Raw genomic sequence first — 19,755 nt, forward strand, 5'->3', positions numbered from 1 at the left:
TGGTAGAGACCAACACACCACCACACCAGTCTTAACAGGGTTAAGATTTCTGGTTTCTGAAATATAAATCAGGCATTTAAATTGTATTCAAGTTATGTTATAGCAGTAAGACTTGGGACATAGAAAGACGCCCTGTCTGCAACCTTTTCCCACCTCTTTTCCATCTTGTGGTGTAATCGTCGCACTCTTTCATTCCATTTTATGTAGGAGTAAGACAGGGTTTGCCATTGCTATCAACCTGATGTATGGGATGGCCTCCCTGTCCAGCACTTTTGCCCTGCTGCTTGTAACAGAGTCCTCCATCAAGTCCAAGCATGTGCAGCAGGTCAGCGGCGTCTACCTGGCAAACTTCTGGTTTTCAGCCCTGCTTTGGGACCTGGTCAACTTCCTGCTGCCTTGTCTCCTCATGCTGGTCAGTATGACATCTGTTACTACTGCAATACTCAGACAGGATAATAAGGCAGATTGATTGGTTTCAATATAGGGTTTTGTGAATCTGTTGTATGCATATATGTGTATATTTCTTTCAGGTGGTGTTCCAGGCTTTTGGAATCAGTGCTTTTCTAGAGGACAACCACCTTATAGATGTGTTGTTGTTACTTCTGCTGTACGGCTGGGCTGTGGTGCCTCTTATGTACCTGCTCAGCTTCCTCTTCTCCACTGCTGCTACTGCATATACGCGCCTCACCATCTTCAACATGATCTCAGGCACTGCTACCTTTCTGGCTGTCACCATCTTGACGATCCCAGGTGAGAGCGGTTATGGATGGTCACCAGTCAAAATACGACAGCCCCTCTTTTTCATACTGCTAGTTGTTTTTTAGGTACACTTGTTTACAAATGAGCAAATTTTAAATTAGGCAATCACATGGCAGCAACTCAGTTCATTTAGACATTCAGACACATATTCAAGGCGACCTGCTAAAGTTAAAAACAAGTATCATAACAGGGACGAAAGGTGATTTAAGTGACTGAATGTGGCATTGATGTTGGTGACAGACAGACTGCTACATCAGCAGAAGACCACATCTGGTGCCACTGTTATGAAGAGGAAAGTCAGGGTGTAGTTCACACGGGCTCACCAAAATTAGACAATAGCAGATTAGAAAAACATTGCCTGGCCTGATGAGTCCCATTTTCTGCTATAACCTTCAGTGTGTTGGGTTTAAAATTCAGAGTAAACATGAAAGGATGGATCCTTCCAGCCTTGTATCAACGGTTCAGGCTGCTGGTGATGTAATGAAGTGGAGGATATTTTATTGCTCCACTTAGCATCAACTGAGCATCATTTAAACACCACAGCCTGCCTGAGGACTGTTGGTGACCATGTCCATCAATTTATGACCACAGTGTTGGCTGCTAGCAAGGTGTACCTATTAAAGTGACCAGAGCTTTTACGGCTCAATATTTTTTCCATTAACAAACTCAATATTTTTAATAAACTCAGACCAGCAGTATGTAATGTGCCAACTTCATGTATTTAAAAAATCACTTAGTCCTTCTTTTTGGCATTAGGGCTCATCTCCCAGCAGCAGTGCTTCTGGCTTGGCTCTGTCCTTCACTGAATACAATAGACAGTATAAGTATGTGTGGGAAGTCAGTGAAGAATCATGTTTTATTACCTCCTACTGGTAAACTGGATTAACTTTGTGAAAAGGAGTGGGTTTGTGAGACGTACTTGTGATGAGAACCCTGGATCTCTACACACTCGTTTAGGTCCTCGTGGGGAAAAAAGATGAAGAATGCTTAAAAAATAAATCCATCCCGTTAAATATATTTTTATTATAATATTTCCTGTCTAGAGTTGGAGTTGCAGCACATGTCACACTTGCTGGATAAGGTGTTCCTGATCTTCCCAAACTACTGCCTGGGAATGTCCTTCAGCCAGTTCTACCAGAACTATGAATATATCTCGTTTTGCACCTCCAGTTTTATGACTGAATTAATCTGCAAGCAATATAGTAAGTACTGCCTAAAAGATTAATCGCTTGATTTTTATTCTTAAAAGTTATTTTATTTGTGCCGCGAGTACAGAAGTTTACTTGTGAAGTGCAGAGGTAACCTGGTGATTCTCTGTTTGTAGACATCACATACCAGCGAAACTACTTCTCAATGTCAGAGCCCGGGGTGGGACGATTTCTCGTGGCCTTCTCCGTGCAGGGTGTGGTCTTCATCATTCTGCTGTTTGTCATCGAGCTGCAGTGCATCCACACTCTCTGGAGACTTTTCACCTCACTGTTCAGGAGGAGCAAAAAGGTAGATGAATTAAGAGGGTGCTTAAAAAGACTAAAATATTTCTTCATGGTTAATTTGCAAACATTTCTGCTACTAGTGTGGTCTATATTATGTTGCATTTGAAATGCGGTCAGTTTGAATTGTGTTTTTTATTTTTTCCAAGGGAACATTTTTTAGTCTTGGAGGAATTAAATATTGATTAGTATATTAATCTGCTTCACCAGAATAGATACCCTTGAGGCACTTGGTAGTTCTAAAATGGATTACCACCTCTGCATTCATCCTCACAAGGACATAATATTTGGAGCTGTAAAATCCATGCAAAGCTGAACAGTTGGACTTTAGGGATTATTTGACATTGAAAAATTGCATATGAAATTATCATTTGTGTTGCTAATTTAAGAAAACACCTCAGAGCTAAAACTAGAAGTAAAAGTGATTAGGTGATTGTAAGAAAAAAGATTTATTTCATTTGTGAAACAGTCACAATCTCGGTCATTTTCTCTTTTCTCGTGTTGAAGATTAACTGATCTTTCTTTGCAGTGGAAGGCTGTAAACTCTGGTGTCAGGCTGGTCGGACACAAAAGGCTTTTGAAAGATGTCATGTTTGAGTATACGGGTCAGGGTTATGACTAATGATCGCAGAAAACATTCTATTTTTAATATTTAGTGCTTACGTTTGAATTTGTGAAGTGGTGCGCATGCGGAATTTCTCAAGGGTGCACTGTGACACTATGCATGGCTATTGTGGTGGTCCATGGAGATAATATTATTAGTATTGGGTGCAGCTGAGGCTCAGAAGAGAGAGCGTGACCTTTACTAATTAGAAGTTTGGTAGTTTGATACATGGCTCCTCCAACCTACCTGAAAAAGAATCCTTGGGCCAGATATTGAAAGGGCCTACGCATAGACAAAGCCACGTGAATGAAGCTTGTTGTAAGAAAGCACTGACTGTGCTCAAATTGCCATATTTACGCTGCTACAATGATAAATGCATATATTAATTATGGCCACTATGGGTTTTTGCTCATACTGATCATCTATAGCTTCAGACTGCTTTAAATGCTCAGTTTCAGATTGTTTTTAGGTCACTCAGCTAAAGGTCAGATTAAACCATGGCGAGGTGTCCATTGTCCATCTCTCTTATAATGCCAGTATTTTATTAATGGGCATGTTATTCTGAAGGTCCAGCTCTAAAATGATTGTTTTGTTGTGTTTCCCACAGACCCACTCATGTCAGCGATGCACACTGCAAAGACAGCTGCACAATGTTTCCTAAAATAGCTACTTACCAAATCCTAAGACCCTATATGCTCTTTTTAAGGGAATCAGTTGAAACATGTTTCTGCAGTGTAACTGACCTAAAACGGACTTGTCTTATCCAAAATGGCACATAGAAAGCTATTTCACATAGAAACTGTGTGCATAGAAATGCAATTATCTGATCCCTTTTAATATCAGGTGGATATCATGTCATTTTTTGGTGTGTTTTTTAGGTACCCATGGCAACAGCACTGCTCCCAGAGGACCGAGATGTTGCCGATGAGAGGAAGCGGGTTCTGGAGTGCCAGCCGATAATAGAGTCTATGGTTGGTAGCCCCCTCATTCTGCAGGAGCTCAGCAAAGTAAGTGGCTTAGCTGTATTTTGCTTATTTGCAAAGGTCTTGACTTATTTTTTAAATACTTGGACTGAGTGTCCCAATTTTGAAATACATGTTAAACTGTTATCTCCTCTTCACAGGTGTACAGCAGCGGGGAGAGTCTCCTGGCTGTGGACAGGCTGTCTCTCGCTGTAGGAAAAGGGGAGTGTTTCGGCCTGCTGGGCTTCAATGGAGCAGGAAAGACCACGACTTTCAAGATGTTGACAGGCGATGAGAGCGTCACGTCTGGAGATGCCTTCATTGATGGATACAGCATCCGGAGAGACATTAAGAAGGTAAGAGGGAGGGAGATGGGAGAATCCACAAAGTCTAGAGTGGCGAACTACACTGCTTTCAACACACACAAATATTTAAAAAGAAGATTTATCTCTGTATAACAGGTGCAGCAGCGCATAGGGTACTGTCCTCAGTTTGATGCAGTATTGGACCACATGACAGGAAGAGAAACTCTGAGTATGTACGCCCGGCTCAGAGGAATCCCAGAGAAGTACGTGTCTGGCTGCGTGGAGAATGTCCTGCGCTCGCTGCTGTTGGAGCCTCATGCTGATAAACTGGTCCGCAGCTACAGGTAGGTAGCTCTTTGGTGGAGGGAGGATACACATGTTATCCTGAAGAATGCTTGAAAAAGTTTTTCTAATAATGTGGCGTAATGCACATATGCAGCGGCGGTAATAAGCGGAAGCTGAGCGCAGGAATGGCTCTGATTGGTGGGCCTCCTGTCATCTTCCTCGATGAACCTTCGACTGGGATGGACCCCGTTGCCAGGAGGCTGCTGTGGGACGCTGTTACACGCACACGGGAGTCTGGCAAGGCTATAATCATCACTTCTCATAGGTACATGCTAAAGAATATGGTAGATAGCAGCTGATTTGCTCCATCTAGTTAAGCTTACACCTACCTAACTTTCCCACCGATATGTTCGTTCATCAGTATGGAGGAGTGTGAGGCCCTGTGCACCAGGCTGGCAGTGATGGTCAACGGTCAGTTCAAGTGCCTCGGGAGTCCCCAACATCTAAAGAGCAAGTTTGGCAGTGGCTACACGCTGCTGGCTAAAGTCCATGTAGAAGCTGAACTGGAGCACAGCGACCTGCTGCTATTTAAAGACTTCATTGAAAGCACCTTCCCAGGTCAGAGCCTCGTGATAGAAGAGTTGTTTCAATATTTCTAAATCTAACTATAAATACTTCTCATAAAAAATGTGAGTTACTAGAAGTAAGTTCTCAGGGATTGAAAATACCAAGATCATAAATAATTATATATATCTTAAGCTTCAAGCATGGCATTGCATGTTGAGGAAATTCTACCTGTTGTGGCTGTTTGCTGCCACTTGGTGGTGTTATGACTATATCCAATAACAAAAATGTATGCTACTCTTTCTCAAAAGACAGAAGCCATAATATCCAAAGACCTTACTCTTAATAAACTATACAATGAAGTTCCTTTTCTTCGTGGTGAAGCCTTTTAAATCCTTTTAATGAGTCTGTATTTGACCAATGCGGTCAAACCGAAATATTCCAAAAGGGTAAACAACACACAAGCGGCACATTTACAGTTTACTGAAACACTCAAGTGGGACGATAAGCTCATCAGATTAAGCTATTCTTTTCAAAGTAAAAGAATAACAAAGCAAATGTAACTGTCAGTTTTCTTCCACAACAGGAAGTCAGCTCAAGGATGAACACCAGGGAATGGTGCATTACCATTTGACTGACAAAACACTAACCTGGGCACAGGTACAGTTACTTTTGATCTTTTACCCAGCATCTGTTTGTCTATACTTTAATTGATCGTATTATGTTCTATTTTCTTACGTTTACCCCTGACCTATCCCTGGATAAGTGAAAAAAAGATGAATGCACAAATGATGGAAATTATATTTATTTTTGTCCTTTTTTTTTTTTTTAATTATTGTTTTTAGTCATCTGTGAGTCAACTTTGAAGTAGATCGCTCACAAATAAAAAAATAAGTCCCTGCACTTGTGCTGTGTTATATCTCCCTCTATTGGACAAAATAGTAACTACATTGTTTAAGTCAGTTTTTTCTAGTCCTCTTGTAACTTGATCAAGGTTTCAACTTGACATTTTCCACGTCTTGATTGCCGTGTTTTAATTTTAAAGTCTGTATTCATATCATAACTTTAACATACAAACTTGCTGTGATACATGGTGCACAAAATGCCTTGGAAAATACTGAAAAACAAAAAAATGTATATATAAAAGCTAACCGGTATTTGGATGTGCATGAAAAAGTAGATTTCTTTTTTTTTGTCTGCTTAACTGTGTGCAAATTAAAGGTATTAAATGTGATCTTCACTTTTCCATGTCCTCTCTTTCTCAACTCCCATCTAGGTGTTTGGCACTTTGGAGGCAGCCAAAGAGAAATACCACATTGAAGACTACTGCGTGAGTCAGATATCACTGGAGCAGGTGTTCCTTAGCTTTGCCCAGTTTCAGCACTGCACACAGAGCGAGAGGAACTAGGTGAAGAATCTGTCCATCCCATCGCCCATTTCCTACACTACGTGCACACGGCCCTTATGCAGGGACTTGCCTCGGTTACATCGCCAGGCGTGGAGAGGAGAACACAGTTCATCTCCAGCGCCGTTTTTAAACCTTGAACACGAACACACACTCTGCGGGTCAGTGGCAAACACCAACTTCAGCGTTTCTTTTATTGTATCACCCGGATGTGTCTTTCTTTGGTCACTCATGCCATTTGCTGTTGTTTAAAAGTAGAAGAACTGATTCTGATTACGACACGATTACACTGACTCTAGCGAGGTCAAACAAAGAAAACTGCATCACTCAATAGATACTACCACTACTATGAAATGTGTGTGACAGGGATTATTTGTGTGTTTTAATTGAGTGTACAGTCTGTCATTTTGTTATTTATGATTTTTATTACTTTTTGTGTGTGTTCAAAAATGTGTGCTTTATTTCGGTGACTGTCAATCATTGCAAGAGAACGGACCACTCCAGTTGATTTTATTGTGTAACTGTCGCACACCTTTGAGCCCTATCTAACAAATGAGGGTTCCTGTTTCTTTATGTCGCCCTTATGAAGAAGGACTGTTTTTGTTTTTTTCCTTAAGAGCCTCTTAATGTTGTTGCCAGATGTACATAATGCGATGTGTTCATGGTACTAAAACCATTTACTCATTTAAAGCCTGTTTTGGAATCATTAATGGATGCATGCCTAAAATAGGACTTGCAAAATGCACGAAACTGGGAGAGCAGAGAGCTGCTAGTGAACAATAGAAGGCCGTCCAGACTGAGGATTAATCCACAGGGTACATTTAGTCTCTTCTTAGAGCATTTACTACATCTCAATTTTCAGCTCCTGTTAGGTAACTATTCAGTTTTCTGCCCAACAAAAGTACAGGAACAGTGTGTTACTATGTGGATATCAGCTTCAGTGCTTACGTCGAAGCTGTTTATAAAAAAAGAAAAAACCCACAAAGTGACGCTGGAGATTTTACTCGTGCCATTGTTCTGGTGAAACTCAAAGTCTTTCAATTAAAATTGGCCTAGAACACCGAGACTGCAATGACCTTTTATTGTTTTTTTCCATCAGCTGTGCAATTCACATGCTGCACCTGTGCATGTGTAAAGACAGCGACAGATAAAATGGGAGCCCACTTCCTGGATTCATCCCAGAGTCTGCAAAACAGATTGAAGACTTTTAATGTCTCCAAAAACGAATTCTTACTCAGTATCCTGCTGTTGCAATCTGGGATAACCACACCGAGTCCTTTACTTGACATTGCTGTCCTCAAAGAAACACTTCCGAGAAATGAAATGAATGTATACCGTCTTACACACAAAAAGCTCTCTGACAGCTGTATTAACAGCTTGATATATCCGCAGTGCTTTCTTTATGCTAAACAAGAAACTGATATTCCTAAAAACCCCACAGATGTGTTGCTTAGAGGTTTTCAAAGGTTTTTACATTATAATTTCTGTGTATTTGCACAAATCCTCTTTCATTATGTGTGTGACTTGAAATAACAGCATTGTTAGACAAGTAGAAAAATGATAAACATTTAAAAGGTTTGCGCTGCTGATATTGAAGAATGTTTAACGCTGAAATGTGGTGTATCAAATTTAAAAAGGGAATTTACATCATTGTAATTGTGTACTGTACTGTACCATGCCATGGGACTGACTTTGTCAACTCTAAATGTATCGCTACTCTTTTTAAATTAAATAATGCTCTATGCAAAAGGATGCAAAGCCCAGTGTGGGATCCTGTTTTTATATTTCAGTTTGTTCAGCATTTGTCCTGAATGGTTTTGCCACCAGAGGTAAGTGGTGAAGGGTTTTGAGTTTATTTTGTTGTTGACCTCTTCCTGGATTAACCACACTGTGACAGACAAGGATGGGCAACCACATCATCCCCAGAAAGCTAACTCTCCCTTTAGGCCCCACAAAAAACCCCAAAACAAAATGCACACAAAACAAATGTATGTTAGAAATGGGTTTATGTAAATCTAAGCCAACCTAAAGCTGGACATCATGGCATACCTGCACAGAGAAGCAGGAGAACTGAGGTAGGCTAGAGTGAGAGAGTGGATAGCACCAGGTGTTCGAGTGTTTTACGATGCCCAACACCACTGGAGGAGAGCAGCGACAGACCAGTAGGAATGTAATCGAGTATTCATGAAGTACTTTAAGTATTTTCTTTTTTTTTTTTTTTTTAATCTTATGCTACTTCAAGCTTTTACGCTACTATGTTTTGCTCTTTGTTCCATTTATTTTGAAGTTTTTATTTATTTTTTATTCTTTTTAGATTAATTGCATTGTTATAACTCAAACTACCCAACAATATATAACTAATTAAAATTATTAAAGACCACAGGGCTACACATGAGCCTGAAAATGATGCCTATTGTTTTCTGTGTTGATTTTATTTCCGATTACGTATTCTCATTCTTGCTCACCCTGTTCCATCCCATTTCAGAAATCCTGGAAATACTCCTTCCCTGCTACATTTATAATTTAATGTTTGCACATCCTGATGTCCAGCAGCCTGTTTGGAGAGTCACGTGACAATCCTCATAGGGGAATGAATATATATATATGCAGCATAATTTGGATAATGGAGACCACTGTAAGGTCCTTCTTTAGTTTCCAAGTAAGCATTTTGACCTCCACCAGGTTAGTCTTCTGGAGCCTTTAGTGACCATATTTGTATGAGCCTCATTAACAAGCTGCCACCCATGAACTGTTTGGATGTATCTGCTACTTACTTATTGTTATGCGACAAACTAATTAAATATTAGAATTCCACTCCCCAAACTTAGATCAGAATCAGAATCAGCATACTTTATTAATCCCAAAGGAAGGATGAGCTGTATCACACAGCAAGCGATATATTTTTTTAAATCAGATAACTGTGTTAAAATGTTCCAAAAGCCACCATGAGCATAAACAAGGTGGAGCCCCAGGGGACAGAGGTGGCGCCTAACAGACCTCAATCTTCTACATGTCTCTGTGTGATAAATAGCAACCTGGTAACTGAAACATTGCTGACCCTAAAAAAACATAGCTGTGGCTTTTTGAAGGGTGAGGCAACTCTCACTTGCTCTGGCAAAACAAGTTCCTGTAATTAAATCACTGGGGGAGTTACCTAATGCACAGATGAGATATGCATCTCAGGGGCGGGAACATGGATGCTAAACCTATCATGGGAGTCCCTACAAGGAAGCTCTAGCAGTTTTCACATAAGTAACACAGAGAAAAACCACTGACACCAGACGGAGATGGCACTTTTTGTAGATTTTAACTTTTCCAGTTCCACCACCGTGCTGGCTGCTGCTGTTCTCTTGCTTGTTCTTTATCTCCTATCTGTCAATTACATTTCTAAGGAAAGAAGGAAGGAACCCCCAGGACCGAGACCACTGCCTCTGCTAGGCAACCTGTTGCAAATTGACCTCAAGAGACCCTACAAAACTCTGCATGAGGTAAATCAGGCTGTCTTCTCGTTCAAAAGGAGCAGCTTTAATGAAAGATTGCAATGTATTTAATGCTATTTCAGTTGTCTTTTGCTTAATTTTTATTCTTCCAGCTTTCAAAGACATATGGGTCAGTATTTACAGTTTATTTAGGAACCAACAAGGTTGTGGTCTTGGCTGGGTACGAAGCAGTCAGAGAGGCACTGGTTAACTATGCAGTGGAGTTTGGAGAGCGCAACGTCTCCCCGCTATTTAAGGACCTGAGCAGAGGTCATGGTATGAAATTCTTTCATAATACCATTTATTCTGTTTCATTTTACTATCACAAATAGTCCGGTCAACATATGATACCTGGCTTCTCAGAAATAACCAACAGCACTTATAGCTGCTGTGACTCACATGACTTCATGAAATACAGGTTTCCTCTCCATCCAGAATTTAAAAAAAAAAGTTTATATAAGTTTAGTGCTACATATTCCTTTAATGTTGAATGTCTTCCGTGAGGATGTGACCCTGTTTGTGTAGTAAACTATGCAATACAGCACTTTTATTATGAAATTGCTTCAATCGTCCAGGTAAGGAAATCCCAAAAAGTTGATCCTGTTCATCTCGACAGCGTTTTCTGTGGGATAAACGTTTTGTCACTCATCCAAGTGACTTCTACAGTCTCAGCTGACTGCAAGATTCCCCAGCTTTATAAAGAATGTTCATTGACCAATGATCATGAATCTGACATTTTTAGTCAGCGGTGCTAATTTCAATACAATAGAGTCACATGTACAATTTTAAACTATTTAGGGGAAAAAAAGACAAATGCAAATGTACTGTAATTTAGTAAAAACACTACATCCAGATGAACAGAATTGACTTTTTGGGGGGTACAAAATGTGATATATTCAAAAACAAAAACTACTTCAAAAGTTAAAAATTTTAAAAATACTCATTGTTTTCAGCCCTTCCTTACTGGTGGTTTAAGCCTTGTCAGCATGTTTCTATTTCCATATCATAAAAATCAGTTAATTGAGTTTTTAAAATAAAGGATTTTATGTTTTGTAGGAATTTTGTTTGCAAATGGAGAATCGTGGAAAGAGCTGAGACGTTTTGCCCTCGCCACCCTCAAAGACTTTGGGATGGGCAAAAGACTTACTCAGGGTAAAATCCTGGAGGAGTGTGGCTATCTGATTCAAGTGATTGAAGATCATAAAGGTATGGCAAAAGTACACGAACCATGAACTGCAATTTAAATGATTTTTTTTTTAATTAGCACACCTCTGAATGTTATATTGTGCATGTCTGTTAGCCCATGTATGGATTTATTTATTTTAGATTTTTTTTTTCTTGTGTATCAATTTTACAGGAAATGCTTTTGATACAGCTCTTCCAATAAATTATGCAACAGCCAACATTATCTCCTCTATTGTGTTCGGAAGCAGATTTGACTACGGTGACCCTGTATTCAAGAACATGGTGAAGCGAGCCAATCAAACCATATGTGTCGTAGGTTCTGCATCAGTCCAGGTTGGCTTTTTGACAGATTCGATGAGTTGGTGAAGTTGGCCACGATCACATACATTCATATATGGAAGTAGAAAATTCTGTGAGACTAAAATCTTATAAATTAAATTAAATTAGCAACAACAAACAGGCCTCATGACCTGATGTTTACTACGTGCTTCGTATCTTAGGCTCCCATTCTACTTTTGAATACTCTAGGTCCCACAAGTAAACCAGCAGTGCTATGTGGTCCTATGAGGTCTATAAGATTAGACTGGGCCTGATTGTTCAAGACTTTGTAAGTGAAAGGATTTTAAATTCAACTTTGGATTTAACAGGAAGCCAGTGAAGACAAGCGAATATGGGAGAAATATGCTTGCAGTCAATACTCTCGCTGTAGCATTTTGGATCAACTGAAGGCTTTTCGGGGAGTCAGGATGGCCTGATAACTGATCCATCTCATGTCTGTCTTATCTGACTTTGCCGATTGTTGTCCGGCCTCCACCTCGTGACCTGCCTGGCTGAACAGGGATCCCAGGGGCTAAAGTCCCCATCGATATGGCTCTCTGGAAGGCATACACAACTCCCTACAATAACAAGGCTCTAAACATTCAGTGAAGAAACACAGGCTAGAGCCAAAGCTGTAGCGCTGCCATTAGCAAATCTGGCTCTGTGGTGCATTGGAAATCTGACTATTTGCTTTTTCACAATCTTTTTTTTTTAAATTTTTATTATTGTTATTAATGCTCATTGATGCAAAGGCAGTAATTCTTAATCATGAGATACAATAAAATGTATATATGACACGATATGCACCGATAGTCATTAAGGAATTAGATGGTAAAGCTACTTGAAAATATCAGATATCTTTAGATGCACAGCAACAGTAACTTTGTTATTTTTGATTTAAATTATTTCTGTGAGGGGAATTTTAAAATAGGTCAAGTCATCGCTGCTTTCATAAAAATGAAAACCAGGATTTGGTGAAACAATGTGTAATAATAATGTGTGGACTTTAATCTTTTTTTTTTTTAATATTTAAACTATAACATGTGTCATATGACAAAGTAAAATGTATTTAATTTTATTTCTAATAATTCAGTGTATTTACTTGGAATAAGCTTTAAGGTTGTTGTTTTTTTTTTGTTGGTTTTTTTTTCTCCTGCAGCTTTTTAACATGTTTCCTCGGCTGTTCGGTTGGATAAAAAATCGCCAGGTGGTGTTAAAAAATGTTGAGATGAATGTCAGAGATATAAAGAATTTAATTAAGCATCTGAAAGAGACTCTGGAGCCTGGACTGTGCCGAGGGCTTGTGGACTGTTTTCTGATTCGGAAACAGAAAGAAGAAGTAAGACTGTGTGTTGTTTTTTTTGTTTTTTTTAAATTATGATAATATTATTTACACTTTAGGTTTGATATCAATAAGCAATGTGAGTGTTATTTCTTTTAGGACTCCTGTGTTTTGGATACTCACTACAATGAGGAGAACTTGACATTCACAGTGAGCAACCTGTTTGCTGCTGGCACTGACACCACAGCAGCCACACTGAGATGGGGTTTGCTGTTAATGGCTAAATACCCACACATACAGGGTAAGGAACTGGACAAGACATGCAAGTCTCACCTCAAAAGAATGTGGGTGATAAGAAATACCACACTGTTAATTTGGGTTTCACCCAGGACTGTATAGGCGTTGGTTGAATAACAATGGTGTTCACCTTGGGGTGTCGGTCAGAACACACAGGACGCACAAATAAGGTTATTCCTTATTTGCTGTTATTCTTTAACACAACAGCACAGTGATGCAACCACAGGCTTACAGGGGTGGTGTACAACTCGTAGGTGGGGTCTGTGTATGGGCTCAATACTAAAGTAATAATGGTATTTCTGGTATAGCACAACTTTATCCTTTCAGTAGCTGCCAAAAGTTAAGGGACCTAGCTTAGGATATTCATATAGAGATCCTCCAGCTTCAAACTGCATTACCCTTCCAGGACCTGAAGCTCAGCAAAGCACCCCAAACCCATCTATTCTCTGACTGGATTGTTAAATTTATGATTGACACGACATTGACCAATCAGGTGAAAGGCAGAAAAATTGGGACAAAATTCCTACTCATAAGAAGAAAGTCACACATAGCCAGGGAACTTAAGTGTAGAGTTTAATACGCAGGTTTTTGCTTTGTATCTGTAACCTCTACGGTGGGCCTGAGAGGCCAAACGGACTGCAACTTAAGAAAACACCAGCAACAAGAAAAACGCTGCAAAAGCACACAAAAAATAACGGAAATAGGAAAAACGACAACGGAAATAGGAAAAAACAGATTTCCAAAAGCACAAGGGAAGTGTTTCTGGGGAGACAATAACCCGACGGACCAGTTGCAGGAACCAAATTATGCTAAGAATTGCGCTGGGACACACTTAGAAGAAGTGAAGGATCTATCGGTTTTGTGAGGAAAGAAAAGATGAGAGGTAAGTGTGTTAGCCTAACTATTAGTCTGAAAATACGTCAGCAGTATTATATGAATCATGATAAAACACACCATTTTTTCGGTTCCTGCAACTGGTCCGTCAGGTTGTCTCCCCAGAAACACTTCCCTTGTGTGTGTGTGTGGTTTTTTTTTTTTTTTTTTTTTTTTTTTCCTATTTTTGTTTTCTTGTTTCCTATTTCCGTTGTGTTTTGTGTGCTTTTGCAACGTTTTTCTTATTGCTGGTGTAAGTTGCAGTCCGTTTGGCTTCTCAGGGCCACCGTTGTAACCAGACCTTAACAAACAAATTTGTAACTGTGTAAATATTTTTTTACAAACACAAATCTTTTTTACACACACACTTACACACTTACAAAACTCAGTTCACAACTACACATTTGATTTAAGAGTACAAAATATTTATGCCCACAATTTGAGCCCATATGTGTGGTCTGTAAACAAAACATATACAGAATGCTGATTATAATAAGGATTCAATCAAGATGTCTACTCACAGTTCTTTAGAGACGCACACAACTCACACTATGCCTAGACGTCCACTGTTGAGTCAGTTTACAAGGTGCCTCTTGCTATGTGTTAGCTTAACCTACATGCTCTGGACCATGTTCTCAATAGTTCAACTCTCTCGCCACAAGGGGGCTCTCGAACACAGTCGACAGCCTTTCCAACACACATAGTTGATATTTATATAAGGTGATAACACATAAATACGTATATAGAGTTCAGTGTCCTGTTGGGCTACAAGACCAATGACTTCAGTTATGGGTTTACTGACATGTCAGCAGGTGATATCAGAGGGAAAAGGCAAAACAACCACCACCACTACCAGTCAGTGGTAAATAAATACACAGCATTTCATATGCAAACAATGTGCACCATAACAATATTCTGTGTATAATTTTAGATTTTTTATTTATTTATTTATTTTTACACGTTTTAGCAGATCTGTTAAAACTAATGTGGACAAATTTGTTTCTTTATTTTGTCTCTGCAGAGCAGGTCCACGAGGAGCTGAGCCGGGTAGTAGGAAGCCGACAAGTTTGTGTAGATGACCGGAAAAACCTGCCGTACACTGATGCAGTCATTCACGAGACTCAGAGACTGGCGAATATTGTCCCCATGTCTGTTCCTCACCAAACTAGCCAAGATGTCACCTTCAAGGGATACTTTATCAAAAAGGTCAGCTGCTGTACCTAAATATATTTTAACATCTTGATTTACTTCTGATAACCTGAACTAGTTCTGTAGATGTACATCTACATGAGAAATCTTCTGTTTCCCACAGGGAACTATTGTGTTTCCCCTTCTCACCTCTGTCCTGTATGATGAGAGTGAATGGGAGAGCCCACACACTTTTAACCCTTCACATTTTCTGGACAAAAAGGGTCAATTTGTCAGGAGAGATGCCTTCATGCCCTTTTCTGCAGGTATGACAACTTTGTCAGGCTTTTTTGAGAAAATTCTCACTAGCGCAGACATGATTCGTTTAAATGAGTGTAAACTCTTTGCATTTGCAGGTCGCAGGATGTGTCTCGGAGAAGGTCTGGCTAAGATGGAGCTCTTCCTCTTCTTCACCTCCCTCATTCAGCGCTTTCATTTCACTCCTCCACCTGGAATCACAGAGGATGAACTGGATCTCACACCAGCTGTGGGATTCACCACCCCTCCTTCATCTCATATGCTGTGTGCTGTCAGTCGCCAGTAAGAGACACATGGAACTTGACATTATAGCATTTACTTGTGACAATAGCATAAACATTGTTTTTATTATCCTAACCCAACAGGAAACAGATGTCAGCATTCTGAACAACAGACAAAGGCAGATGTCAAGGAAACTGATTTTTCTGACTACTTTTTAGTTTTACTCCCTACAGTTTCAAACAAATATCTGTACTTTCTACTTATTACGTTTTCAAAACAGGCTCATTACTTTGGCTGTAATGCATTCGGGGGGGAGTTATTATCTCGTCACTGCGGACCTTTGTTTGTTTATTAATCACCAGTGGATAAATTAAAAAAAAAAAAAAAAAGACGACATGTGTCAAAGTCAGGGATTAAAAGTGATTGTTTTTTAAATGGCCTGCATTTGTATAGCGCTTTACTCAGTCCCTAAGGACCCCAAAGCGCTTCACACAACATTCAGTCATTCACCCATTCACACACAGGCAATGGCAAGCTACGTTGTAGCCACAGCTGCCCTGGGGCGCACTGACAGAGGCGAGGCTGCCGGACACTAGCGCCACCGGGCCCTCTGACCACCACCAGTAGGCAAACATGGGGTTAGTATCTTACCCTCCTGGCATGCAGCCAGGAGGCAACCTGGGATCGAACCACCGATTTTCTGATTAGTGGCTGACCTGCTCTGCCACCTGAGCTACAGCCACCATGTTTTTAAGTGTCAGTTAATTTCCAATGCAACTTTCCTCTCAGCTCAACAAACATCACAAACACACAAAGTGTTTGTGTGCAGTTTGTTTCAAAGTGTGTTGCTAGCTAAAGGTCCAGCTGCTGTATTTCACAGGGAGAGAACAGAAAGAGAGCCAACTTCACTCAGAGATGGAGAAAGATAAGAAAGACAGGACAGGAGAAGAAGAAGAGAGGTTAGATTCAAAGGTAACGACTGCTCAGAGACTTTTACAGTCTCGTGTGCTATGTTAGTGTTTTCAGTTTTATTTCCCCGGTCTCGTGTGTGATTTCTCCTCCTCCTCTGTCTCATTCCCTCATTATCCCTCTGTGTATTTAAGCCCTTTGTCGTCCTGTTTGTTGCTGGATTGTCTGCAAACTGCATTTCCCATGTTGCAGGGCTTTAGTGTCATTATTCTTTATTTATTTATTTATTTTTAGGTTTCTCCCAGTTTAGGTTTTGCTAGCTTACTCATTGCCACCCTTTGCTTTTGTTTGTATTCTGCTCTGCCGTAATAAAGGCTTACTCTCAATTCAAGTCCGTTATCAGTGACTGCATTCGGGTCCAATCTTTCTCCACTCCTCTCCGTCTGCCACAGCAGACATGCCAATTGTGAGTTATGATTGTTTTCCACACACTGAGGTATTGCAACCAATTTTAGGGTTCTCCAACCTACTGAATCTCACATTAACCCCCGACTGCACACATTTTCCTGTTTAGAAAAACAATCTAGGTAAGAGAAAAATCCTCCAAAGAGCTATTTTTACTTTCATACTTTGAGTACATTTCAGAGCCTGTATTTGTTTGTTTGTTTGTTTGTTTTTTAAATTTTACTTGAGTAAAGAAGTTGAATCAGTAATTCAGTTTTTACTGGAGTTTTTTTTTTTTAGCAGTAGTATTTCTACTTAAGAACAAAATTCTATACTTTTACCACCTCTACAAGGGAACCCTTTATTTCAGTCACTTCTAGCAAGTAAAAGGAGATGATAATACACAGAATGAGTTCTGTCATTCAAAATTTTCATCACCGACCAGAACTTTGTTTGAATGTGTGCTTTTGGTGATTAACACGGCAAAATGTATTTGTGCATCATGTCACTGTTTTTGTTTTTCACTGTTATTTTAAGAGAGTAATTTGGTAGAGGTTTATTCTTTCAATTGCAACAAACTAAAGTCTTTAGATTTTCAGTGTGGTTTTTGCATGTGGTTAAACATATCATGAATATACAGAAGACACACTTTAACCAAAAGAGTGCAGATATTACAAAAGGCATGTAAAAATACAGCATGTTGGATCAAGCTTTAGATCATATAGGTATTCTTAGATTGTACTCTTATTTATATAATCTTTAAATCTTCTTAGCCAGCTATTTTAGAGCAACAACCAAAGTTGTGGCGGAAACTGAGCTCTATAATGAACACTCACAGTCCAAGCCATTAAGGTTCAGATTTAGGGTTGATAAGCCCAAAAGAATTTGAATTTGTGTTAAAAAAAAAAAAAAGTAATCAGCTCAGTATATTGTCATGGTCTGCCGTCCCTGCCTGACGACCTGCCGTGGCCATGAATGTGTTTGCTCACTGTGGTGTAATCTATATTGATGTACATCATGCGCCACTAGGCGGCAGTACTTACCCACTAAACAGGAAATTGGTAGCATGTAAAATAGTGATGGTAAATTTGATTCTTTTTACTGAATCGAGTGTTAATGAGTCACTCACCAAAGTGAATCAGATTTTTTTGAGTCATTTGATTCACTGAGTCAGTTGACCAGAGAGTGCAAAAATTTTACATTTTCACTCAAACTTAATTTGTTTCCCTTTTCATGTAAATCCCACTGCTAAGATGAATGATTAAAAAAGAACAACAACAACTATTCTATAGAGGAAAAAAGAGCAAAAACATTTCTAAAATTAAGCAATTTCCTATCAAAATTGCTTAATAAACATTTATTTTGTTTATTTGTATTTTATTAGTATTTTCCTTAAGTGTGTCAAATATATATTTTCTCATCTAAATGTCCACTGCGTTCTGAGCCAGGGGGCGGTGATGCGCCTTAACATTGGTTGCCAACCAAGAAGAAGAAGAAGCTGTGAGCCAGGAGGGAGGGGGTGAGTGAGTGATTCGTTCGTTCGCTCTATGATTCAGCACAGGAGGGAGGGGGTGAGCGAGTCCTGAGTGATTCGCTTATGCTTACGATTCAGCACAGGAAGGGAGGGGGTGAGTAGCTCAAATGTGTTGTTAGCATGTTAGCAGCGCGATGCTACTCTGAACCGAGGAGCTATTTTCTTGATGTGAGCTTCTACTCAGGGTTTTTTCTTCCAGTTCAGAGCAGAAATGCTTTTGTTACGAAACTGGCTGTTGTTTCTCCCCCCCCCCCCCCCAATTTTAATTATAAGCTAGATATATTTCTACTAATGGAATTAGTTTGCTAACAGCAACAGGGATGAGTCAGTTGGGCTTGTGAATCATGATTCACGAGTCAGTAAAGTGATTCTCGAGTATTGAACGATTCGTTCACGAATCGAACATCACTAATGTAAAACAGCACGACAGTAAGCTGTATTAAAGAAAGATTGTTGTTGCTCCACGTTATCGCTTGAGCGGGAGTTTTATTCAAGAGCCCAACACAACACTCACCGTCCCTCATTTTCACTTGTGAGTTGATGGGTGTGTGTGTGTGTACAGCGGTGTCCGGGGTTTCTGGAGACGTCAGGCCCGCAGAGTTTCCTGCCGTTAAGCCAGCCACACCTGAAAGTGAATGAAACTCACCTGTTACTGATCAGCCTAATCTGAAGAGCTACTTAACAGACGAGCTGAGCTTCACTCGATGCTGGATCGTTGTGAGAAATCATTCAGTTCCCAGCTACTTTGTGATAGTGTTTCGAGTGGAGGGGATTGCGTGTATTAACGGCAGTGTGTTTATATCCAAAGTGTTGCGGAAACGAGTGGAGGAAGTGGAGCATGTTGTTCATAGTTACTGAAAGGAAAAGGACAACCACCACGAACACTGGAGAAGTCATGCACGGGAGCGAGCACACGAAGAGAGAAACACACGCGGAAGATTGTTGCACTTGTTGTCATTTTATTCCCTGTAAATAAACACATTGTACTCTACAGGAAGTCTTGCATTTGGGTCTTGCTTTCATAACTCTGACATACATTCCTGCTTTATGTAACTCTTTGCTTAGACTGTAATTTATTAAATGTGTTATCATTTCCAATAATCTACAGTCTCTTAACTTTTTTATTTTGGCTACTTTACTTATACTTGCCTTAAAATGTGCCTGTGGGATTATAATATTATTTTATGCCATGTTAGACCCTTAATTAAAGATTGTGAATTATTATGTAGTTTTAGTTTGCATTATTCTCCTGAATTAGAAGAAGGTGATAACTATTACATTTGTTAAACTGATTTGCATAGACTGCTGATTTATTGTGAATGAATGATATTGTTTTATGATGCATTATACTGCTGAGTTATAAGAAATACTGTTCGCAGAAAGTCATCGCCT

The 19,755-nt window shown here is 39.7% G+C and overlaps 2 protein-coding genes across 2 annotated transcripts in view; both read left to right on the plus strand.

Moving 5' to 3' along the window:
* Positions 1-9,084, plus strand: part of abca3b (ATP-binding cassette, sub-family A (ABC1), member 3b) — a 36,567-nt gene extending 27,483 nt beyond the window's left edge. The window contains exons 21-31 of the mRNA XM_086289283.1: positions 208-412; positions 531-750; positions 1,803-1,961; positions 2,084-2,256; positions 3,732-3,860; positions 3,977-4,171; positions 4,277-4,464; positions 4,560-4,730; positions 4,827-5,023; positions 5,556-5,629; positions 6,246-9,084. Of these exons, the coding sequence (XP_086145409.1) occupies positions 208-412; positions 531-750; positions 1,803-1,961; positions 2,084-2,256; positions 3,732-3,860; positions 3,977-4,171; positions 4,277-4,464; positions 4,560-4,730; positions 4,827-5,023; positions 5,556-5,629; positions 6,246-6,377 (1,843 nt within the window). The 3' untranslated portion in view covers positions 6,378-9,084. The remainder of the gene's footprint in view (positions 1-207; positions 413-530; positions 751-1,802; positions 1,962-2,083; positions 2,257-3,731; positions 3,861-3,976; positions 4,172-4,276; positions 4,465-4,559; positions 4,731-4,826; positions 5,024-5,555; positions 5,630-6,245) is intronic.
* Positions 9,085-9,646: 562 nt separating this feature from the next.
* On the plus strand, positions 9,647-19,354 carry LOC147332618 (cytochrome P450 2K1-like). Its single transcript, XM_086289286.1, has 12 exons — positions 9,647-9,862; positions 9,967-10,129; positions 10,910-11,059; positions 11,211-11,371; positions 12,516-12,695; positions 12,798-12,939; positions 14,830-15,014; positions 15,121-15,262; positions 15,353-15,536; positions 15,620-18,348; positions 18,926-19,080; positions 19,172-19,354. The coding sequence occupies exons 1-10, from the start codon at positions 9,662-9,664 to the stop codon at positions 15,639-15,641; spliced, it is 1,530 nt and encodes a 509-aa protein (XP_086145412.1). The 5' UTR covers positions 9,647-9,661; the 3' UTR covers positions 15,642-18,348; positions 18,926-19,080; positions 19,172-19,354.
* Positions 19,355-19,755: the final 401 nt, after the last annotated feature.

This window comes from Aulonocara sp. 'chitande type north' Nkhata Bay, linkage group LG4, assembly GCF_057382095.1.
Source record: "Aulonocara sp. 'chitande type north' Nkhata Bay isolate Kocher_YH1m ecotype deep benthic linkage group LG4, A_spYH_male_GT1.1, whole genome shotgun sequence".
Taxonomy (NCBI): domain Eukaryota; kingdom Metazoa; phylum Chordata; class Actinopteri; order Cichliformes; family Cichlidae; genus Aulonocara; species Aulonocara sp. 'chitande type north' Nkhata Bay.